General features: G+C 39.2%; 2 protein-coding genes across 4 annotated transcripts in view; both read left to right on the top strand.

The window, feature by feature from the left end:
- Nucleotides 1-19624, top strand: part of PTPRR (protein tyrosine phosphatase receptor type R) — a 279496-nt gene extending 259872 nt beyond the window's left edge. For all 3 annotated transcript variants that reach the window (XM_050746581.1, XM_050746582.1, XM_050746583.1), the window contains 2 exons: nt 918-1031; nt 18408-19624. In XM_050746581.1, coding sequence (XP_050602538.1) covers nt 918-1031; nt 18408-18501 — 208 coding nt within the window. In that variant the 3' untranslated portion in view covers nt 18502-19624. The remainder of the gene's footprint in view (nt 1-917; nt 1032-18407) is intronic.
- Nucleotides 19625-20261: 637 nt separating this feature from the next.
- The window catches only part of PTPRB (protein tyrosine phosphatase receptor type B), a 124088-nt gene continuing 118525 nt past the window's right edge, over nt 20262-25824 (top strand). The window contains exons 1-2 of the mRNA XM_050746573.1: nt 20262-20378; nt 21658-22053. Of these exons, the coding sequence (XP_050602530.1) occupies nt 20324-20378; nt 21658-22053 (451 nt within the window). The 5' untranslated portion in view covers nt 20262-20323. The remainder of the gene's footprint in view (nt 20379-21657; nt 22054-25824) is intronic.

Raw genomic sequence — 25824 nt, 5'->3', positions numbered from 1 at the left:
CCTGTAGTCTCAGCTACTTGGGAGGCTGAGGCGGGAGAATGGCGTGAACCCGGGAGGCGGAGCTTGCAGTGAGCCGAGATCACACCACTGCACTCCAGCCTGGGAGACACAGCGAGACTCCGTCTCAAAAAAAAAAAAAAAAAAAAAAAAAAAAAAAAAAAAAAAGAAAGAATCTTTTACACAGAGACTGTTAGCGGTTAAAACTGCAGACAGAGACAGAGAGAGCACGTGTGCTTGTGAGGTTGATTTTATGGACATATGATCTAAGGCAGTTGAATGTATAAACCCAACAGGACAGGCAGTATTTCTGTTCAATTATTATGTCTATACAAATCTCTTGGAAATATGTGCCTCTAGCTGTACCCTCTCCTAAAATGAATCCAGTCTTCAATTGCTCAATTATTCACTAGACTTCTCAACATCAGTATGTCCAAGATCAAACTCCCCTTCCCTGCCTCCTTCAAATTCACCCTATTCTAGGATGCGCTTTGGCCTCAGGGCATCACCATTCTTTCTCTCCAAGCCTAGTCATCTTTGACTTTTTGCTTTTCTCTCTCTTCAGCTCCAGTCCTCCAGATTCACACTGGTGATGTGTCTAAATCTTCCCCCTCCTTTCTACTGCCTGTATCTTGCCTAAGTGCAGACATTAATTATTTTTTATTTTTTCTAGAACAATTATAATGCCTTTTTACTGTCCCCCCCCACTCATCACTTCCCTCCACCCCTCTCATCCTACTACTTATAATTAAATGTAAAAATATATTTTAAGGACTTAGCACAGGGCCAGGTTTATAATACTCAATACATGAATACTACTTTTAACTCTGGCTTCAGATTTAAAAGTACCCTTGTAAAAGAATGTTTCTTATCTTTGTCATTTTCCTCCACTTTTTAATTTTCTTTTCTTTTCTTTTCAGTGCAGGAATAGGTAGAACGGGGTGTTTTATTGCTACATCCATTGGCTGTCGACAGTTGAAAGAAGAAGGAGTTGTGGATGCACTAAGCATTGTCTGTCAGCTTCGTATGGATAGGTGAGTGTCACAGAGGCTTGCCGTCAGAGCACTGTTGTCATTCACAGCCTGATCTCATCAGCCTGACTTCACACATAAACATCCCAGGCTCCAAGGTCCTGTATCTCTATAGAGATACTTGTAAAATGCTTAAGTATATGCATTATATTAAAAAGCCTTTTTTTCTCTCTTTTTTGAGACAAGGTCTTGATCTGTCACCCAGGCCGGAGTGCAGTGGTGCAATCTCAGCTCCCTGCAGCCTCAAATTCCTGGGCTCAAGCAATCCTTGCACCTCAGCCCCCACATGTAGCTAGGTCTACAGGTGTGTGCCACGCCTGGCTAATTTTTTTAGTTTTTTGTGGAGATGGGGTCTTGTTATATTACTCAGGTTGTTCTTGAACTCTTGACTGCAAGCGACTCTCCCACTTGGGCTTCCCAAAGTGCTGAGATTACAGGCATGAGCCACCATGCCTGGCCTGAAGTTAGTTATTTATTTATTATTTTTCTGAGACAGGGTCTCACTTTGTCACCCAAGCTGTAGTGCAGTGGTGTGATTATGGCTCACTACAGCCTAGAATTCCTGGGCTCATGTGGTCCTCCTACCTCATCCCCCTAAGTAGGTGGGACTATAGGCGAGCGCCACCACACATGGCTAATTTTTTTTATAGAGACAAGGTCTCACTGTGTTGCCCAGGTTGGTCTAGAATGGCTGGGCTCAAGGGATCCTCCTTCCCTGGCCTCCCAAAGTGCTGGGATTATAGTTGAGAGCCACTGCATCTGGCCCCCAAAGTTATTTTTTAATGTTTTTATTAAATTGTGACAAAATACACATGGCAAAATTTATCATCCTAACCATTTGTAAGTGGACAATTTATTAGGGTTAAGTACATTCACATTGTTGTACAACCAATCTCTGGAGTTCTTTTCATGCTGAAAAACTCAGTACCCATTTAAAAAACTCCCCATTCCTCCCTCAGCCCAACTGGTAACTGCCATTCTATTTTCTGTCTCTGTAAGTTTAAACGCTCTAGGCACCTTTTATGTAAGTGGAGTCATACAGTATTTCTCTGTTTGTGGCTGGCTTATTTCACTTAGCATAATATTCTCAAGGTTCATCTATGTTGTAGCATGTGTCAGAATTTCCTTCCTTTTTAAGGCTGAGTAATATTCCATTTTAGGTCACATATTTTGTTTATCCATTCATCCATTGATGAACGCTTGAGTTGCGTCCATATTTTGACTATTGTGAATATGGCTGCTATGAACATGGGTATGCAAATATCTGTTCAAGACCCCGTTTTCAGTTCTTTTGAGTATACACCCAAAAAGTGGGATTGGCGGCTCATATGGAATTCTATTTTTAGTTTTTTGAGGAAACCATCATAGTGTTTTCTGCAGTGGCTGCACCATTTTACATTCCCACCAACAACACACGAGGGTTCCAGTTTCTCCACATCTTCACTGACACTTTATTTTCTGCTTTGCTTTTTTGGATAGTAGCCATCCTTATGAGGGTGAGACGGAAGAGTCATTTTATAGAGATACGGTTTGATCACCTTTGTTATAACCTCTGTTCCTTTTGAAAACAAGATAAACAGGAAACTTCTCTTCTTCCTTGATCCACAACTAAGCCTGCCTGGGTAAATGGACGGTTGAGTTAGTGGTGGAGAAACTGAACAGATGCTGCTTCAGAGAAGGCACAAAACGATAAGCAGCAGGCGTCTCTGCTCAGTAATTCAGTGTACTACAGTGGAACAAGAGTTGTTGGCTAGGTGTGGTGGCTCTCGCCTGTAATGCCAGCACTTTGGCAGGCCGAAGCAGGAGGATCCCTTGAGTTCAGGAGTTTGCGACCAGCCTGAGCAACAAAGTGAGACCCTGTCTCTAAAAACAAACAACAAACAGCAAATGTTTACTCATCACCTCATATGCCTTAGGCATTGGTCTAGATGCTGCAAATACAGCATTAAACAAGGATTTTCTGCTCTCTGAGAATTTATATGCTAGCAGAAAAAGATAATAAACAAGCAAAATGTACCAAGATAATTTCAGACAGAAATAAATGCTGTGAAGTAATAAAACAAAGAGGGACACAGGCATTGAGTCCTTTGAGCTTTAGCCCTATGACCTAGAGTTTTCTTAAAAAGATAAAATTATACACTAACCTTTCTTTTTTTCCTGGAGACAGCCTCGCTGTGTTGCCCAAGCTGCAGTGCAGTGGCGTGATCATGGCCCACTGTAGCCTCGACCTCCTGGGACTACAAGCATGTGCCACACTCGGCTGATTTTTGTATTTTTTGTAGAGACGGGGTTTTGCCATGTTGCCCAGGCCAGTCTTGAACTCCTGGACTCATACAATCCTCACATCTTGGCCTCCCAAAATGCTGGGATTGTAGGTATAAGCCACTATGCCAGGCCATATAATTACCTTTCAAGATTTCTTTTCCAACAAATATGCTTTGAGCACTATGTACTATGTCCTGGGATTTCAATAAAAAAGACAAGAAGATTATTCTGAAAAATGAGATAATTTATATAAAGCACTTGGAATAGGGTCTGGCACATAGGAAGCCCTCAATAAATGTTTATTATGTTATTATCATCTTTATTATTATTTAAATTATCTGTGAAGTTTCTCTTATCTCTAAAAAAAAGAAATTCAAATTTCCCTGTCCGGATTAATTTTTCCCTTCCCATCCATAATGTTCTTGCCTCCTTTTAAACAGTAGCCTCTAAGTCTTTGTAAGTGTATCTTCCCTCTTTGTTTTCTACTACGTTTGGTATCTTCCCTCTTTGTTTTCTACTACGTTTGTTTGTTTCTTTCTTATTTTCCCTTTCTGTTAGCATGTAAATTCTCGAAGCAGTTCATCATGGCGGTTAACATTCTGGGCTCTGGAAAAAGATTGCCTGCCTGAGTTTACATCTCGGCTTCTACCATTTTTTGGTTGTACGACCTTGAGCAAGTTACTGTTCTTCTCCCTGCCTCCATGAGTTTTCTCATTTGGAAAATTGGAGTAATAGTAGTATATATTTTCTATTGTTATTGTAAGGATGAAAAGGTATGACCTGTGTGAAATGCCTGGTATGTAATTAGCATTCAATCAAGTTTCCACAGTTGTTATCACTATACATAGCAAGGAAGCTAAACATGTGCCTGTAAACTGGAAATAGTAATATATACCTCACAGGACTTCAGTCACATTTGCATGACATTAAACCTGCAATGTATTTAGTAGAACACTCAGCCTACATTGCTTATCCTGTCTTTACCCCCCGAACCCCACTTCCCTCTTACCACACCCCACATGTAACTGCTTCCAAAAATATTTTCTTTTTGTACATAAAAAAGATCAGTTCCAATGATCCCTTCTCCTCTTAAAATTGCTGTCTTAATCTCCTGAAATTCCTTTGCCTTCCATCCCGTGCAGTCCACCTCAGCTGGAATAGGATCCATTTTCACTTCAAATTTTCGAGCCTGTCTTCTCACAGGAAAGGGGCCCTACCTCTGAGGGGGAGAAGCAGCACTCAGTCAGTCAGAGCTGCTCCCACGTTGACTTTCATCTGTCCCGATCTGTGCTTCTGTAAACAAGGCTGCCACCTGAGATCCCCAAGTCACCTGGGGACTCCAGTTCATATCATGGAGTCCTGTGTTCTTATTTAATGCCAGAATTCCATGCATGCTAAACACATGTGTGGATCTAAAGTGACTCCAAACCAAGTTGGCCTCCAGCAACACCTGTTCTGATCCTATTTGGAAGAACGTGCTGAAAAACAGGCTTGGTTTGCTCTTTTTCTTGGCTCTTGTTATGTTACCATTAATTCTTGCCTGCTCACCCTCCCATCTCCCACCTCCCCTGCCCGCTTTCGTAGCCTGACCTCCACCTTGGATTCCACTTCCCAGTCACGTTCCCCTTTCAGGTCTAACAAATTGTCCTCTGGTTTTAAATGGAATTACAAATGCATTTTTTTTTTAAAACCACATCACAATGCCTCCTCTATCTGTTCCTTCCTTCCTAAAGCAAGTGGTCAGAAACTTTAGCCTTGGCCTTCCGTCACCACCAAGGTCTTCCCACAGGTCTTGTCTTTTCACTTCTGATAGGATCTTGAAAACAGATCCAACTTCTCTGCTCTGAAGCCTATAGGCACCCAACCCCCTTGGGTTTGAATGACTGCCAATATATGCATCAAAATCATTCTGATTTCTTCATCAAGACCCTTTCTGCATTCTTTCTGAGCAGCTGTTTCTGTTGTTTATGAAACAGATCCTCTCCTTGAACCTTCCTTTGAAAGGTCTTTCCTTCACCTCCGTCCTTCACAGGATCAACATACGTTTTCCTTTTCTTGTCTCTTCCTTCTGTTGTAGACTCTTCTAGTTATTATGAAAAGCAAAACAGAAAACCTATCCCTTTCCTTTCACCTCATCTTGCTTCTTTTTCTCCATCATTCTTGTTTCTTGTTCCAGTCCTTCAGCTTTTTCCTATTATACCTCATTTTTAAAATTCCAATTTGTGGCTAACTGCTGCCATTAACCATGTTTTTGGCTCATGCTAGTAAAGGGAAAACTGGTCTCAGCCAATCCAAATGTCTACCCTTATGCATTTGCAGCATATCTTTCTTCATCACTTATTCAAACTTTGTCCACAAATTCTGATTTTCCTGGCTATCCTTACCTTCAGCTCTAAATCTGTCTTCAGAGATTCCTGAATGCACTATTCAACACACAGAAATGTATTTAATCATGGGCTCTTCACCACTGTCTTCAAAGCACATGACTTATTTAATTCCAAAAATAAACCCAAGTGAAGGAAAAGAAGCATCTCTTGGCCTCATTTTTTTTTTAAAGAGGAACCAAAGATTTCGAGATATCAAGTAACTTGTCCGAAGTCAAGTAGCTTGGGAAGTAACAAAATGGACCTACTGGAATCTGGGACATTTACCTGATCTCTAATTATTTCTTTGATTTTTATCAATCTTATAGATAAAAGTAAATAGGCTTTTGGAATATGTTTATTGTAAAACCTCTTGACAAAAATGTATCTCTTTGATAATACTCCGCCAATTTAAATAAATGAGCCCGGGAGTTTGAGGCCACCCTGGGCAACATAGCAAAACTCCACCTCTTAAAAACAAAATGCAATGACAACAGAACACCATAATTTTTAAAACAGTTTTTAGTATAAATGAGAGCTGCTTTATGAATAGATGGAGTGACATTGTCAGCAACTGCCTTAAGAGTACAATTTGAGGGACAAAAAATTGCTGCTTCTTAAAATATCTATCTATGGAGGATGCTAAAATGTATAGCAAATGTCTGAAATACTGCTAGTAAAGAGCTAATCTTGGATGGATTCTTTTAAAAGAATCATCCTTTTCTAAAGTTTATTGAACCTGGGGATGGGAGATGGGGTAACACTTTATGTCTTCTAAGCTATTAACGCTTCAATCTAAATGAGGCGATCTGTTCTTTTCAGTGTGGTAGCTGGAGACAGTGTAACTCCCGGCATTAGGAATACATTCAGAACTTGGCTTTTGATGAAGGGAAATTGAAGAGAGGGCTTCAGATGCTGGACACGCCATGGTGAGGTCCTTCGATCAAGGAGACTGTTAGACAAGCTCATGGCTTGTCTTGGGAAAGCAAGAGGCACTAAGACAGAGCCAAAGAGCACTCCAAGGGACACTTTGGGCAGGACCAGCTATATAGTTTGTGAGGCCCAGTATAAAATGAAAATGTGACATCTGTTGATTAAAAAGTATCAAATACTTCAAGACAGTGACAGCAAAGCATTAACCCAAGTGCAGGGTCTTTCTCAGCACAAGAAGGTGAGAGATGTATGACTGCACAGGTCACAATCCCTTGAAGCTAACTCTGTCTTAGGATATTTTTAGAATGGAATGAGTGTTTGTATTAGGTTAGTGCAAAAGTAATTGGGGTTTTTGCTATTACAATTATTTTTGCACCAACACAATAGATGGGCCTGCATCCTGTGTTCTGTGGAACAGGCATCTGAGACCTCTGCTTAGAGTGGTGCTCCTGAATCCTGCATACATTCATTCATTCAACAGGCATCACCAGACATCGGCTACTGAGCATGAATCAGGCACCTGGGTGTAGAAAAATGGGTGTCTTAACCGCCTTTCCCAGTTTCCAAGATTGTCCTTCTCAGGACATAGTTTAATTAACAATTATTTACTGAGAGCCTCCTAAGCCAAACCCTCTTGGTGGTGTTCAGGAGCAAAGTAGGTTCTCGACTAAGTTCGGGACACACACACACACACACACACACGCATACACGCATATGTTTCTTTATTGTCACCCGGGCTGGAGTGCAGTGGCACGATCTCGGCCCACTGCAATTTCCGCCTCCCGGGTTCAAGCAATTATCTTGCCTCAGCCTCCCAAGTTGCTGGGATTACTCCCAGCTAATTTTTTTTTTATTTTTAGTAGAGGCAGTGTTTCACCATGTTGGCCAAGCTGGTCTCAAACTCCTGACCTCAGGTGATCCGCCCACCTCGGGCTCCCAAAGTGCTGGGGCTGCAGGCATGAGCCGTGGCACCCAGCCCTACATTGTATTTCTTTGACGTCTTCCCCACTTGGAGATTCACAATAAGCATTAATGCATTAAAAAATCTAAAATCTCCCAGTGTAGAAACTCCTTTAATTTTGTTTAAGCATTTTCACATTTATTTGACCACAGACGAATTTTCTCAAGAGCCATCTAAATGAGAGGGAAAGAAGTTGTAATAATAAAGGTAAGCTGTTCTTTCAGGAAGCTTTGTGGCGAAGAGAAGACTAGAGATGGGATAGTAATTTAAGCCCGAACCTGGACCACCAAAAAGAGGAAAGGGGCCGGGCACGGTGTCTCAGGCCTGTAGTCCCAGCAGTTTGGGGGGCTGAGGCAGGCGGATCACTTGAGGTCAGGAGTTCAAGACCAGCCTGGCCAACATGGTGAAACCCCATCTCTACTAAATACAAAAATTAGCCGGGCATGGTGGTGCACACCTGTAGTCCCAGCTACTCAGAAGACTGAGGCAGGAGAATCGCTGGAACGCGGGAGGCAGAGTTGTGGTGAGCCGACTTCACACCACTGCACTCCAGCCTGGGCGAGAGAGTGAGACTCTGTCTCCAAAAAAAAAACGTGATAGGGAAGGAAGGGTGGAGCCAACTAATTAAAAGCAACTAATTAAGTGTAATAAGAGAGAGAAAAGACAGAGCCAATATATCAGAAAGCTGATATTTGGTATTCGGCAGAATACAAGCTTCACAGACTTTTTTCTATCCTTTTCTACTCTTTTTAACAACCTCCAACCACCATCAATGAAGGCTGCACACTGTGCATCTTATTTTTATAGTCTACCCCTCGTCACTTGTAGCTGCCTTCTCTGAGGAGTCCAGGTATGGCTAACAGCAACGAAAAAGACAAGACAGTGATTTGGATACTTGAAAATGGGGCTTCTTTCATGACCGATCAGTCAAGAGCTTGAACACTGGATAGGATTAAAATCTTGATTTTTACCACCACCACCCCCAAAATTACAATGCCTGGTCATTGTAATTTAACATGACAAGAACAAGCAATTTCTACTCAAGTCACAAATCTGCATTTTAGTAATAAATTCAAATGGTCTGGTTCAGAGACAAATGTGTTATGCTGAATGGATGTTTCCAGTATAACAACAATGACAAAACCATTTGGTGGATTCCTCATTCTCTGGCAAGACATTATTTTTATTGGCCTTGGGACAACTTCTATTAATAGATGCTCAGTTCTCATTGCAGATTCATGAGTCTGTGATTCTCCTTTTACTAATACTTTTGAGCATATTTTGAACTAAAATAAGATTTCTTTTTTTTTCCAAGTAGGAGTTCAAATTCAGTGCAAGGCACCCACGAATGTTTTATTTAGAAGGGCATTAATGGATCATCCCCTCATTTCCACTGCATTCACTTTTAATTAAAAGATGAAGTAGGTGGTATGGCAATTGCAACTGAACACTGTCTGGTAAGACTAGTAAAAGAATGAGATGCCAGACATCTCTGGATCAGATGTCAAGGAGCTTGGTGCCTGGCTCTGCCCCCTAATTTTCTATGTGACCATTTGTCCACTCTAGGCCTCTGTGTCTACCTGGTAAAAGGAGATGTGGGACATAACAGTGATCTCCAGCCTTTCCTGGTATAAAAGCCAGAAATATCTTACTATCAAGAGTAAGATATCTCATGGACCTCCACTTGATTGTTTTATTTTAATGCTTGCAAGTTAATATTCATTCTGTGACTCACAACAAAGCTTAGGTGGGTGTCAGGACTCCTTGAACAAGATGCTTTTCCATCCTGGAATTCAGTGATTGCAGAGTGACCAACTGACTTTCTGAGATCCCTCTCAGCTCTTGCTTACTTTGAGTCTCTGAAGCTTTGTTTATGTGGAGAACAATGGGAGAGCAGTAATAGTCATAACATTGGCCAAACATCTCCTAGGAAAAGGGTGGGTTTTTTAAAAAATCTAGCCTCAGGAATATATAGCCCAAAGTTTTCATTCTAAAGGAAGAATTCAAAACCAAAAAAGGGGAAATCTCCAAGGCCACATGACCAGTTTTGAAGTTTTTATAAAACACTCTGAACTGAACTTTCAATTTTGCTCAAATTAGATTGACTAAATTCTGGATTTGGGGGGTTCTGCTGTTGTTTTCTGGAGTGGGAGGCCTAAGTGGGTTACACACAAGATGAAGGGAGAGGAAGTTCACATTCTAATCTTGCCTTCAGCAATGACCCCAAACAAGTTGCTATATAAACCAGGAAAAATCGTTTATCTCTGATTATTTTAGTTTAGATTACTTATTATTAATATCTGAATATGATAAGTACAATAAACTGTCTGTTGGCCAGCATTGTTGCAAAAGGGATATTTTGCTCCATCACATTTTCCTATTAACAGGAGATTACCATACGTCTATAGGTCAACAAGTTTTAAAAAGTATAGTTGAAAAAAAGATCCATAATATTAGTACTAAACTGAACACAGTGTAATCATTTTTTATTACTTAGAAAGCCCTTCCATATAATTCTTAAACCTTCTAATCTCAAATATCACTAAATTGTTCTAACTATACCACCTAGTTAAAAATACCAATTGCTATAAAGCTAAACCAACCAGCTTCACTGCATGTAGCTCTTGCTACAAAAGATTCATTTAGGCTTGTGTATGTCAAGGTTCTACAGTTTGAGATAGTGATTGAAGGTCATTTACACCTTTCTCATGAGAGATGCACTGTCTCAGTTTATTACTATAGATGATGTTTACATTTTAACATCAGACAGTGCTTCACATGCACATAGATATTACAGAAGTATGACTAAGGAGCAATTCATGACCATCAGAAGACATCTAAGCAGGCAGGAAAGGAACATATTCCATTGCAGACTGACCTCAGATAACTTTTTCCTCATCGTTTTGCTTTTAATCCCATTGGCAACTAGACACTGGAAGAATTTTAAAACAGAACCTGGGAAGTTAAACATGTAAAATAATATCTGATTCCAAGGCCTTTTTTTTTTCCTCTTTTTTTCTTCCTGAGTAACAGGAAATTTTCTGTCTAATCCTTCTTTTTAAGAGTCAAGGATGGAATTTGTAGTTGCCTGTACATCCTTACCTTAGAGGGCTTAAATTGGAATGACATCCAAAGGCCTCACTTGTGGCTTCCCACACAGGATAAAAAGATGCTTCCAATGTGCGTCATATCATTGTTTAAATGTTTTGATTAGTCACTTCAGTTCGATGATTTTCTTTTCTTTTTTAACTACAGCAATCTCAGAAGAATATATATGCCATCAATTTCCAAGGATAATATATGTCCCCAGCATATTTTTTGTTTCCGAAACCTGGTTATAATAATTTCAAAACTAAAGTTTCTGCTTGTTGGTCTAAGGTTTATCAACTGTAACCTTACATTTATCCATAGTTCTCTGCATTCCCAAATACTCACAAAGATTCCTCTAATTAATGAACTTCAAAGATCTTATTTGAAGATCAGGAATTCAACATTTTGGTTTACTTATTTTAAGGACATTTGGAGATAAAGCCCTAGAAATTGGTGTGGATTTACTTGACATTATAGTTCCTGAGATCATAACAAGAGGTCTACTTTGTAAAACATATTATGCCAACTGAATCTTCCAAGTGGTTGTCAGGACATTTTCCTTCTTCCCAGCTTGGAGTTAATTAAGTGTTAACTTGAGTGTTCGGAAGAAAACAGCTAAATTTCAGGGGGAAAAAATGGAACTCAAAATATGTTAGACTCATCAATTGAATTATTTGATGTGTGCTGATTTTTATGACCTACAGATACTTTAGAACACATCTATTTTGGAGAAGGTGTCTATGTTCAAAATTCCTGGTCAGAATTGGCCAAATTTACGTTGAAGTTCTCCCTCCTTGATATGACATCTGTATAAAGACATGGGAAATCCTCTGTCCAAGGGGCCAGACACACCTTGCAGCTGACCCCGGCTAAGCACAGCAGACAGTAGCCTCACTTGACTCATGCTCAAGCTATCGGAGCTTTACCCAGGAGGCACATTAACGTCCACACCTTTTGTTCTAAATTTACTGTACCAAACTTTACCAAAAGAATTCCAGATTTGAAAATAATAAAAAGCAAAGGAGCATAAGTTTCATTGTTAGCCCAGAAGTGAGTCATCACTGCAGAATTTCTTCTGTCTACTGATTAGACCGGATACGGGCTGGGCGGTACGACAGGAAAGGCTGTTGCTTTCTGTATGTGTGAGTGAATAGTCACAAAAGGTCAAAATTTTAACATGTTAAAAGCCAAATCTCTCTCCTGGGCATCTGGAAGGGTTTTTTTTCAAAACACCCTCCCAGTAGCAAAGGGAAAAAAAGACTACATTTTTTTTTCCCTTTCTAACCTGAGTTTACCCCCAGCTGACACAGCTACGTGCTGCTCTGCATGGAGACTGAGACGACACTGATCTTTGTGTTTGGCAGGGCTAATGTGATAGGAGATTATCTGACGTTTATAGGAGGGTAGTATATCTGAATCCTCTCTGGCCTGGCCAAACACAGTGTTCATAGTCTGAGGGCACAAAGAAATCCAAGCCACGTGGTTAACACCACTTTTGCAATAAAGGGAATGGCTTTCTTCCACAGCATGGCATGGAGCATCATTAGGGTGAACAAATAACTTATCATCCAAACCAAGGTACTTCCGAGAGTGAAAGGTGACCCAATTGATAATGACACCAGGACAACACCAATGAACCACGACTCTTCCAAACATGGTTACCTTAGGTGTCGTATTAACTAAGAAGAAGAAAAATAATACACAGCATTTATTTAGTACTCACTGAAGGGCAGTTACTGTGCCAAGCATTTTGTGAATTCTTTCATTTAAACCTTGCAAAACATGAAGTCTTATTAGGTAAATACCTAAATACCTTATTAGCCAGGCCAGTGGTTTTCAAACTTCTTTGTGAACAGTGGAAAACATTTTGCAGGCAGAATCTTCCACAGAACACCAACACAGAAAACCAATAAAAACACAACTTCCCTGGTCAAAGCTGGGATTGGCATCTGGCCCTAATGACCCGTTCCTCCTCCTCTGCCCTGCCCAGGGTCCTCAGGCACCTTTGTAGAACCCTGGGCTTCTGGGGATTCTGTGAATAGCCTGCAGCCAGATATTGATATGCTCTGATTCATTTAATCCTCACAACCCGATGACGTTTGTCATTTATGTCATTTTACAAGTGAGAAAAGCCAGGTTGGGAAGGACTAAAGGACTTGTCTAAAATCATTTAGCTAAGTAAGTTAAAAAACAAGGATTCAAACCTGAATCTGTCAGACTCCAAGCCTACTATTTTCCACCACATCATCTGCCTCCACTATGCCTGTCTTCTAGGCTGGTCAATATTTAGAAAGATATTTGGATCTTAATGGGCAAACTAATGTCCTCTGCCAGATTTGCTCTTGGTTCTCCAAGGTCTTTGAGGGCCTCCCTCCAGAGCCTCCTAACCAGTCCTTTTTGACCAGATGGTACCAAAGAGTAACAATAACAATAATAATGGTTGACATTTATGGTATTGATATGTGCTTGGCTGTGTGCTAAACATGTTAAATGTAAAGTAGGAACTATTGTTTTTATTGTCGCATCATTTGCAGATGAGAAAACTGAGCACTGCAGAGGTTATGTAGTGGGGTAAAATATCTAGTAAGTGGTGGAGACAGAACTTGTCTTGACAACAGTGTATACTGTCTTTTTCCCTCTTAACACACTCTGGTCCCCCCGGTAATGAACTTGGCACCACTCTCTCAGCTAGCTGGGGTTCCCTTGACATTTTTATTTGACTTTACTCTTTTTTGGTAAACTAACTCCTGCTCAGCAGTAGGGATTGTCACTTAATGTATTCTACCTCCTGGGAAAACAAATGTGTACGGGAAAAGAAATATCTGAGGCACAATAAAATTTTAAAGAGTTTATTTAGTAAGAAGCCAGTCATACATTGGGAAACACCAGACCAAAAGAGCTTTAGTGTTCCTATGACAAAATGCCAGAGGCAAGTATTTATTGGGAAAGTGCAGAAACAAAATAAGAATGTATTTGGTTGGTTTGCAATTACATAAATGCCTTTTTTCAGGTACCGTGTTGGAAAGTCTTTAGTGACATAATAATATGTGAGTTGGGTGCTTATGATTGGCTGGGGTTATGGTTTAGTTCTCACATAAGCATTTATCAGATATGAACCCGAGTTAAGTTTCACTTCTGCTTGCAATTTAAGGTGCATGCATATTGGTGAGCACCTGTAGTCCCAGGTACTTGGGAGGCTAAGGAGATCACTTGACCTGGGAGGTTGAGGCTGCAGTGAGCCATGATCCAGCCAGGATGACACAGTGAGACCCTCCCCTTAAAAGAAAAAGTAAGAAAAAGAGCACCCCTGTTTCTCACCTCCCAGAAGCACTTTGTATTGGGAACTTTGTATCTGTAATATAGATCCAGACCAGCAAATCCATGAAACCTGTGTGACCTAAGGGCTTCCTGGAGTCCAAGTCAGAACTCTCCTGAGGATGAATTACTATAGAGCTGTCTTGAGAGTTCCATAATTAACCTAGCTTTATTCATTTATTCCATAAATATATTTCGTATACAGACACTGTACTAGCTTCTTAGTTGTTTCTTTTTTTACTATGACCAGCCTATCTAAAAAACTGCATTTGCCAGGCATGGTGGCTCATGCCTATAATCCCAGCACTTTGGGAGGCTGAGGTGGAAGGATTTCCTGAGCCTAGGAATTCAAGACCAGCTTGGGCAACATGGCAAAACTCTATCTCTAAAAAAAAAAAAAAAAAAAAAAAAGGAAAAAATTAACTCAGCTTGGTGGCATGCATCTATTATCCTAGCTACTTGGGAGGCTGAGATGGGAGAATCACCTGAGCCTTGGAGGCCAAGGCTTCAGTGAGCTGTGACTGCATGACTACACTCCAGCCTGGGCAACAAAGCAAGACTCTGAATCAAAAATAAGAAGAAAGAAGACTCTGTTGGCCTTTGTAAGAATGGATTACTTGTTATAGAGCAAATGCTATCCTCCCGCCTCAGCCTCCTGTGTAGTTGGGACCACAGGCATACACCACCATGTCCAGCTAATTTTTCTTTTAATTTGTAGACAGGGTCTAACTATGTTGCCCAGGCTGGTCTCGAGCTTCTGAGCTCAAGTGATCCTCCTACTTTGGGCTCTAGTGTTCCACCCAGCACTCCCAAAGTGCTGGGGTTACAGGCATGAGCCACTGCACCCAGCCAACAGAGTATTCTACATATCAATATATGCAGTAGGACATTTATTTAATATTTTCAAAGATGATTATGATGAGTTCCTGAATTTGAACCAGCCTCCAGTGAATGCATCCTGGAATACCTTTTGCTTTCTTTTAGCCTAGAGTTTATCTGTTTTCACATGACAGGAAAAGAGCATGACCTGGGTAATTCATTTGACAAGTATTTACCTAGGACTGGTAAGTGCTTTTTATTGTTACAAGTAGAAGAAGACTATGCCATTATGCTTGTAGGTCTTTAAAGGACCTACAACCTAGTTTGAAATAATTTTAGAATGGGATTAGATAGTATATAACATGATATCAGCATACTCATATTAAAGACCCTACTTTGTCTCTTTTTCTATTTTTTTAATGCCTTAGATAAAAAGATGTGAGGGATCCTTGTTAAATATCTGGGAGACACAATGCTGGGAATGAGAAATGGAAGACTAACATTGACTGATAGATAGTGATGCAGTAAACAAGAGCATTGTGCTGAAACTAACAAATTGAAATTAACAAGAATAAATAGAAAGCCTTGCATTTAGTCTCAAAACTTCAGTAGCATAATTACAGGATGGAAGAAAGCTGAAATGTCCACATTCAAAAAAAGTCAGTTGGCTTTTTATTTAATCTACACCATCAGTTAATACCTTAAAATACTATGGAGCACCAGACACCGTGTAGGCACTGGGGGACCTCACCACCTGATGCACCCGCAAACACAAATCTATTGGTCTCTAATGTACAGCTGGAGGAGAAAATAAGCCTACTTCATAGATCTCATCAGGAGGAGACACAACACTCTAAGAAGGTCATATTTGATAAAATAGCCTGTAGAAGAGGGAGACTAGAGTGGTGAGTGACAGATAAACCAGGCTGTTCAGAAATACTGAGCGACCACAGGATGTTTAGTCTAAAGAAGAAAAGATTATAAGACTTTGATGGCTGTTTTCCAGCCTTTGGAGAGCTGTTGTGTGACCACAGTGGAGCCTTAAGACTTCTTTTGGGTTATTTCAGTTGGACCAATGAGGTGAAAGTTAGAAAGGGGCAGCTTCATATTGATGTCTTAAAAGTTTTCCTGCCAACCTTGGGAAAGCCTGCCTCTAAAATTGCAAAATTTCTAAAAAAGCTATATTTTCAGTGACTAGAGTAGATGATCTCTAAGGATTCCTCTAATGCCAATTTTTTTTTTCATTTTTATTTTCCAAATTAAGTGAGAGGTAAGAGAATTTTTCATAATACCTTCCTGAAGCCTTCAGACCTGTAAGAATATTGCCAGCCCACAATTAATGAGTATGTTTCTCCATCTTCGCCACCTTCACTGGCTAAAACAACCTTGATTTAGTGAACAGAATGTCATAGTAAATATACTCCAACCATTAAATTACACCACTGACCCACTTAGGGCAAAACAGTTATTAAAATCTAAACTGTGTCTCCATTCATTCACCAGTTGGATATGTAAATACCAGTGCTGACCAGAACATACAAGAAGGGGAAAATCTTGCCTCAAAGTGAGGTAAATGGTGAGAGGAAGTTGACAGACCAGAGCCTAAGAGGTGGAGCACATAGAAGCTTCCACATACTGTCTGGAGCTCAAGGGGGAGTAATGGTGCCCTGAGCTGTGCAAATGCCAGAGGAAGGGAGGCACCTCTCAGCTCCCTGGAGCTACCCTAATATTTACTGTGGTGGTGTCTCCCAAGCTTCACAGTTCAAGCCAGCATCTTCAGAACACCTGCTATGATTTTAGGTGAGCCCAGATGTCATCACACAGTTAAGAAGAGAAACCATTACCACATTCTCAGCTGGCCATTTCTGTTGTTCACTTCTGACCAAGGAATACTTTGCCCAGACGGTTGCCTTCAGTGCAACAAAATGTACAGTTCTAGGGGAGAAAGACCAATCAAATACTTCTGTCAATAAGTTGCTGTCACCAAAAACTGTGAATTTACCTCTTTATTTTTTGCCAAATAACATCATTTTGACATCATGTTAATTTTCCTGGGGAATCACTGTTTAAAACAGGGAAGTTTTACTGACTTTAAAATTGACATAGGTTGACAAATAAACATAGATACAAGCCCAGTTTTTATTATTACCATTAACTAGAAGTCTTGTTACAGTGAGACAAGATATCTTGTTTTTAAGTTGAAGTGCCTAAATAATCAAAGTTATTTTGAATGATACTAACAGCCACTTGGAAAAATCTGGTTAAAACATGGAGTTAAACCAAAAGATAAGATTTGTTGCATGATTGCAGAGTTACAGAGACTTTACAAGACTTCAAATAGTTACCGACAGTGATGCTTTTATACAGTGAGCAGGAATAGTAAGTAACATATTAATGTCTTGTAACTTTGTCAAGCTAAAAAATCATAATTATAGGGCTAGACACCATGGTTCACGCCTGTGATTCTATCACTTTGGGAGCCCGAGACAAGAGGATCACTTGAGTCCAGGAGACCAGCCTAGGCAACATAGTGAGACCTTGTCTCTACAATAAAAAACAATCAAAAAATTGTCCAGGTGTGGTGGTGCCTGTAGTCCCATCTACTCCAGAGGCTGAGGTGGGAGACTTGCTTGATCCCAGGAAGTCGAGGCTGCACTGAGCTGTGATCATGCCACTGCACAACAGCCTAAGCGATTAAGGAGACCTCGTCTCAAAAACTGAAACAAAAAAAGGATCATAATTATGAAGGGGGAAAATGTGATATAGGTATTATGTATATAAAAACATAAGGAGAAGCGCCATTATTTCTCATGAAGCCAAGTGCCTTCTATGAATCCATTGACAAGAAGGGTGCTGAGCAGCTAGTGATAATGGTGATAACCGAGAGGAAAATGCCAGAACAGAGCCAATTCCCTTTTTCCAACTCATTTAAGGACTCGCCCACTATTGTGTTTAGACACCCAGTACACCCAAAGGCTAAGGTTGCTTCCATAAAACATATTCAAATAAACCATTCCAAGGTAGACTTATTTTTACTTGTAGAAAGAGCAACATTTTGCAGATGAGTTTGGTTTAGTTTGTCTCCGTCAATCAATTTTAAGCCAAATGTATAAACCATTTTAACACGAGATGAATCATGAGGCAGCTCAGAAGTAATATCAATACACCAGCTACACTGAATCTCTTTAACCTTCACAGCAACCTTACAAAGTACTTACTCTTACTATCCTGCTTTAACAGAGTAGGAAACTAAAGTGCAAGGGGTTTTGAGGAATTTGTCCAAGAACATACGGCTAAGAATTGACAGAGGAGGGATTTGAACTCACCTTGGCTGATGCCAAATCCAAGTACTTGATCATTAGACTTACCACCTCCCCAGTAATGTTACATAAGTAAAATTAATCACATGCCTACTGGGTGCCAGGGACTGTGTTAAGCCCTTTATATACATTAGCATGTTCACTTTGATAGTTGAGACATTTGGACACAGGTTAGAGGAATAACAAAAGAACCACTAGGTCGACTGTTCTATGTGTCTTTGACATAACACCCTAGCTTGGATGTAATCTCCGTGTTACTTGAAATTGCAAGATTTTAGCAAAATGAAGTTATTTTGTGATTTCTTCCTTGCAGAGGTGGAATGGTGCAAACCAGTGAGCAGTATGAATTTGTGCACCATGCTCTGTGCCTGTATGAGAGCAGACTTTCAGCAGAGACTGTTCAGTGAGTCATTGAAGACTTGTCAGACCATCAATCTCTTGATGTGGGTGGTTAGTCAAATTACCCACCCAAGGCTTCTAGAAGGAGCTTCCTGCAATGGAGGGAAGGAGAGGCTTTGAAGACAACGTATGGCATGGATTGTGGAAGACTGGGCAACATATTTAAGATTGCCAGCTCCTTGTGTATATGAATGCATTTGTAAGCATCCCCCAAATTATTTCGAAGGTTTTTTGATGATGGAGGTAAGATAGGTTTCTCACACAGCCTAAGGCAGATTTTGTTTTGTCTGTACGAACTCTATCTGCCACACAGAATGTATGTATGTAATATTCAGTAATAAATGTCATCAGGTGATGACTGGATGAGCTGCTGAAGACATTCGTATTATGTGTTAGATGCTTTAATGTTTGCAAAATCTGTCTTGTGAATGGACTGTCAGCTGTTAAACTGTTCCTGTTTTGAAGTGCTATTACCTTTCTCAGTTACCAGAATCTTGCTGCTAAAGTTGCAAGTGGTTGATAATGGATTTTTAACAAATAAGTCTTTGTTTTTGAAAAACAAAAATCAAAAGCAGTAACTATTTTATATGGAAATGTGTCTTGATAATATTACCTATTAAATGTGTATTTATAGTACCTCCTATCAAACAATTACAGAGCACAATGATTGTCATCGGGTATATATGTATTTACTCTCTATTATTGGTCATAGAGGTGGCTTCTGCTCCAGAACTCTATCCACCGTATTTCTACATCGTGAGTCATTTTACTTTAAAAGGGAAAAACAAATTTGTAGCAACTATGAAGTATCAAAAATTTTAACTATGTGTCACTCTTTTGCTAAGAAGGGATTTTTGAATATGCTATCTGGAATCTACCTGGAATCTCTCTCTCAACAAAATGTATATGCCTTCAGGAATGATATTACCTGTCCCATTTTCGGAGGTTCCTTATAAGGACATTTCCATGTATGTCCTTACATTTCTGAAAGGTTTCAACCTTCAAGAGACAAAAAAAATTCAAATAACTACCCTCAGCAAACACTAGCTGTTCTGCTCAAATATGAATTTTTAATGCAGCAATGTTGACTTTGTTTCATACTGCCAATAAACTCTTAATACTAAACACTGAGTAAAGCATATTCTTTTTTTTTTTTTTTTCTTTTTTTTTTTCTAGTTGGAAAGAGGCCATCATCTGTTTGGGGAAGACCAAAGTAGATAATGTGATGGGTTTAATTTTAGTGTCTGCATCTCCCCAGTGAAGATGACGATCTCAAAATGTAATATTGTCATCACTTGGGAGATAGTGATCTAGAAGTGCCATCATTATGTGGTTTTCCTCAATAGACTCGCAGCATATCATTATACAAACAGTACGTGTTTATGTCTTTATGTCACTTGTCATAGACCCTCATGAATTACATGGCTTGTGTTTATTCAGCAGAATCGTATCACCTGAAGAGATGTAATGTTTCAGGAACATTCAATTATCTAAGATTACAATTCCTTTCTTTCTTCTTGAGGTTAAGAAGTAGTCACACGCCAAAGGAAAGGTAGGTAAGGTCTTAATGAGATTTACTCTGCTCTTGAAGGCTGGAATATTTTCTACATAAAAAAAAAAAAAGAGAGGTAATCATAATCCCTTCTTTCTAAGGAAACAGACAAAAGGACACTGGTGTAAAACTTCCCCAAACAATTCAATAGGAGGAAGTGCTCGTCACTGACTTTTCCCCCCACCGTGAAGGCACATTTCCTTCCTAGTCTTTGCTTCTCTTATCTGGGAGAATTTTTTTTTTTCCCAAGCGAAGCATGAACAGTTGCTAAGTGGAAAATGGAGGCTGAATTTTACATGGTGATTCTTACCTGCTTGATCTTCAGGAACTCAGGTGAGTGAGTCTGCCTCAGTTTCCTGAGGCATTTCTTCCAGATCTAGCCAAGGAGTCTCTGGTCTTTGAAAAGTGTCTAAAATGAGGTGGAAGGGGCCAGGTCTCCATGGCAGTTTAGCCAAAGACGATGAAAAGCGGGAATAAAAGGAGCCAGCTATGCCCACACTGTTGAGATTTCTCTCCAAAAGAAAATAAATGCTCTCCTCTCATCCTCCAATGCTTGAGGCAGCCCCTGAAATGATACATTTAGAGCAGAGCATAAAGAACCCCGAGGAAAAGTCTGTGTTATGTAACAGTCTGTGGCTTTCCCCAAGCCTTTTTCCAACCCGGTTATAGTTTTATTTTCTTTTGTGTTAAAGAAAGAAAATGGAAGAAATATGATTAAAGTGGGTGACGAAATGTAGTGTGTTTTATTTGGAAGTTGTCATTTGGCAATGCTGAACATTTTCATGAACAAGCTGGGCAATTTAAGTAAAACCTCATTGAAAATTGTTTCTGAGCCACAATATCTTGCATTTTAATACTGATGTTTAGCAATTGGATGTTTAATTTTCTTACATTGGAAAATGATGATTTTTAAAAGATCTATTAGTATTTGAGAGAAAACTGTAGATATTATCATAAAATAGAGAAATGTTCCTCTCCATGACTAAAGGAAATTTAGTTTGTGATAATCAATACTTTCATGGGCTGCAATTAGCTAGGAGGTTATGCTTGGAGGAGTGGGAACATTTGTTTTATTTTTTGATAAATGTATGCAATTTTTTAAAATTGTTATTCAAACTATGAAATTTGTATACAAATACTGCAATGTGAATTTAAAGACTGGAAAAGAGGGTACCTTTTTAAGGTAGGGGAGGAAGGTTATATCGAATATGTCAAATGTTTAAAAAGGGAGCTGAGCGTTTCATAACTTCAGAATATCTAACTAATTGGGCTAAAATATACTGTATACTTTGGATGATTTTGTTTCTTTCCAAGCTTCCTTTCATTTTCCAATAAGAGGTGTGTTTTTGTCCCCTAAAGCATGTGAAAATTTAAAAAAAAAAAAAAAAAAAAAAGATGGGGCATTAAGTGTGACATGTTGACATTTTACATCGTCAGCTTTGGAATTTTAAATCACGTGTTAAATATGAGAATATTCACTTGAAATGATAGCAATAACAAAATATAAGTAAAACTAGTGATTTTATTCAGCTCATTTGTGGGTGGGTTCTTCCGTTTTCTAATGGGCCTCATAATTTGCTACCTAGTGCCTTATGAGCTTTTCGTCTTCCAGAAGGGTTTCAGATTGTCCATGTCCAGAAACAACAGTGTCTTTTCAAAAATGAGAAAGTGGTCGTGGGCTCATGCAATAGGACCATCCAGAACCAGCAGTGGACATGGACTGAGGATGAAAAGCTCCTTCATGTTAAATCTGCACTATGCTTGGCCATCTCCAACTCCTCTCGTGGCCCCTCCCGCTCAGCCATCTTGGACCGGTGTTCCCAGGCACCCCGATGGACCTGCTATGATCAGGAAGGCTTCCTTGAGGTGGAAAATACGTCTCTCTTTCTCCAGAAACAAGGCTCCAGAGTAGTGGTCAAGAAGGCCAGGAAATACCTCCATAGCTGGATGAAAATAGACGTCAACAAGGAGGGAAAACTGGTCAATGAAAGCCTCTGTTTAAAGAAAGGTGAGCTATTCCTTTCAGAACGAATCCTGAAAGTCTTTCTACTAAATATCTTGGGTTTTTTTGTTTTGTTTTGTTTTGTTTTTCTACTAAAGGGAAGTCCACATGCCCCAACATATTTCCTGTGGAAGATTCATAAGCTAATGGAGGTAGATGGTGAAGTGCCCAATGATGGAAGACTTCATTACCCTCATTAAAATAAGCCCAACTTTTTCTATTGCTTGTTCTTCCTTCCCTTCTTGTCTTGCTGCTTTTATTAATTCCACAAATATTTCATGAGCCTCTCTTCTCTGCCAGATAATATGGTTAAGCACTGTTAGATGTAGGAATATGGATCTAGGCATATACACAGCATATATATGTAATGACTAAAGTCAGTAATCAGGAAATTATTAGATTTTATTGACAGACACTTCTATTTGCTGATTATAAGAAATTATTAGAACATCAGAATGGTGCTTGATAAGACTGGAAGATAGACGTGTTTTTGCAAACCTCTTGTATTGATGTTTAGGGGTAGATATCTGTTGGTGGTAACATGCTTTTGAAATGTTAAGAATCAATGGGAAGCCATAGATTTTTCTAATTTATTGACCATTAATGGATATAACCCAGATAATGGACACAGGTAAAAACATGCTATATACATGCGTGAGCTCCTGGTGCAGGACACAGTTCAGTCCTAAGCTAGGAATTTTTCTTGTGGAATATATAGGCAGTTTAATCTTCTCTTGAAGTTAATCATGTTATTGTGTATTTACTCCTCTGTTAGAGGTTTGCTTTAGGAAGTCATGAAAGATAAAACTGATTAATCACAATATATTAGGCAACAATGGACCTTACAAAGTATGGGAAAAGTTATCAAGAAATGAAGCGCCTCACCAAGAAGACAAATTTGTCAGGGTTAAGTAATTTGTCCCAGATCTATGATTAGAGCCTAAGATTTTTAACTCTTTGTTCAGTGTACATTTCACTATACCAGAGATTCTCAAATGCTTGACCGCAGACTTGCCCCATGGCTTGCATAAGAATCACATGGGGTAGAAAAGGGAGGGCTTACTAAAAATACACATTCCTGTAGCTAATACATGCTGGGCTTAATTCCTAGGTGATGGGTTGATAGGTGCAACAAAGCACCACGCACACATTTACCTATGTAACAAACCTGCACACCCTGCACATGTACCCCAGAACTAAAAATACAGATAAAAAAAATCCATTCCCAGGATTCTTTCCCACCATTTTTTCCTCTACAACCACCTCCAAGATTCTGTTTCAGGAAATCTGGATTTGTGCATAATACTTGATATTTATTAATCACCAGAAAATTTTGATCCATAATCAAATATGGAGATCAGCATCCACTGTATTGTTAAGTCTTTTCATTAGGTATTGATTTTTGAGGCTTATATTAGTTTTTCCACCATGGTAACTTTGAACAATTTTTTCTCATTCATTCTGTAAGTTAAAACAAGCATTTAACTAGATACCAGTTGAACGTGTTACGCTTTTCTACAATAAGCTGTATGCTTTGTTACAATAAAGGTTGAGAGTTATAGTTTCTATTCTTATATCATTTCTGCTTATGAGAATAAGATAAAAAAACCAATTAGAAAATTCAACTTTATCAGAAAATATTCAGCATATAGCACCAATTTGTACAATACCTTTCCTGTGGTTCATCTATCAAGGCCTCTCCTAAATAATATAGAAACATTATAACTATTCCATTTGTAATATCCAGTGTAATGGAACATTACAAATATTCCATTTGGAATATAACCATTCCATTTGTAATCTTCACAAGAAGTGAGATTCATCCCCAAAGCACAATCAAACCTTATCTAACATAAGATTACTTAGTTGGAACTTTTAAAAAAAGTAGATATGGACTCAGTGGTGAGTTATTCAAGATAAAAGATAATTCACAGAAAAACTACCTCCTATGACCCTCATACAAATGTCTAGTAATGGACTTCAAAAATAAGGTACCTAGAATAAGCCATTTGCAATTAATCACTGAACAATGCTATATTCAAAAAAATGCCTGATAATATGTGTTGGGGAAAGAAATGAATTTCTAGAAAAAGCAGAAGTTAAAATTTGCACAATTGTGGTACAAAAACACCTCTATATTTGTGTATACATAAGTATAACACATACTTTTGCTTTAACACAATTATAAGCTAACAGATACATTTTTCTGCTCCATCTTAAATGCCATTATGGGGTTTTTTTGTTTTTTTGTTTTTGTTTTTAGAAACAAAGTCTTGCTCTGTTGTCCAGGCAGGAGAGCCATGATGTGAACATAGCTCACTGTAACCTCCAACTCTTGGGCTCAAGTGATCCTCCCACCTCAGCCTCCCAAAGTACTGGGATTACAGGCGTGAATCACCATGCCCAGCCCTGATAAAAGATTAAGAATGATACTTGTAGACCTATATCATGAGAGCTCACTGACTTGCTAGAGTAGCTACTGTGAAACATTAACCGAAATGCATTCGTATGTTTGCAATGAATGATTCCAAATCATTGTTTAAGTTGATAACTAAGTATTATAATCTAAAGCAGCACAAATACATGTGTTGTTCATCCATGGGATGTGAATTTTTTTGTGTGTTCTTCAGTAAAAGAAAGCAGACCTATGAAGGTAAAAATCTAAACCACATATTTCATATTTGTTTCATAAAAGACACATTAATGATTGTATTCAAGTTTCCAGGTAATATTTATTTAACACCTACTATGTGCCAGAGCTTGTGCTAGTACTAAGGTACCCTCCACTAGGTATTTTTAACCCAAGCTGCATATTAGACTCACATGGCAGCTTTTAACTAATACTGGAGTACAAAACCTCTAAGCTGACTAAATCAGGTATTGTATTTTTAAAGTACTTTCTAGGTGATTCTGATGTACAGCCAAGGTTGAAAATCATTAAATACGTCTTATTCCTTAGAGTAATGGGGAAATCAGATAAGTAAATAAATATATAATTGCAACAGAATATAGAGAGAAGAAAGTACTTTCCTTTCCAATATATGTCCTTGCCAGTATGTCACATTAAGCACTCATTCTTTTTTTAAAAAAATTATACTTTAAGTTCTAGCATACATGTGCACAACGTGCAGGTTTGTTACATAGGTATACGTGTGTCATGTTGGTTGGCTGCACCCATCAAGTCGTCATTTACACTAGGCATTTCTCTCAGTGCTATCCCTCCCCGAGTCCCCCTCCCTCAACAGGCCCCGGTGTGTGACGTTCCCTGCCCTGTGTCCAAGTGTTCTCGTTGTTCAATTCCCACCTATAAGTGGCACATGTGATGTTTGGTTTTCTGTTCTTGCGATAGTTTGCTGAGAATGATGGTTTCTAGCTTCATCCATGTCCCTGCAAAGGACATGAACTCATCATTTTTTATGGCTGCATAGTATTCCATGGTGTATATGTGCCACATTTTCTTAATCCAGTCTATCATTGATGGACATTTGGATTGGTTCCAAGTCTTTGCTGTTGTGAATAGTGCCGCAATAAACACATGTGCATGTGTGTTTATAGTAGCATGATTTATAATCCTTTGGGTATATACCCAGTGATGGGATGGATGGTTCAAATGGTATTTCTAGTTCTAGATCCTTGAGGAGTTGCCAGACTGTCTTCCACAATGGTTGAACTAATTTACACTACCATCAACAGTGTAAAAGCATTCCTATTTCTCCACATCCTCTCCGGCATCTGTTGTTTCCTGACTTTTTAATGATTGCCATTCTAACTGGCATG

This window comes from Macaca thibetana, chromosome 11 (assembly GCF_024542745.1).
Source record: "Macaca thibetana thibetana isolate TM-01 chromosome 11, ASM2454274v1, whole genome shotgun sequence".
NCBI classification, from domain to species: domain Eukaryota; kingdom Metazoa; phylum Chordata; class Mammalia; order Primates; family Cercopithecidae; genus Macaca; species Macaca thibetana.
Note: the sequence above shows the minus strand (reverse complement) of the source record. Positions and strands in the feature narration are given on the sequence as shown.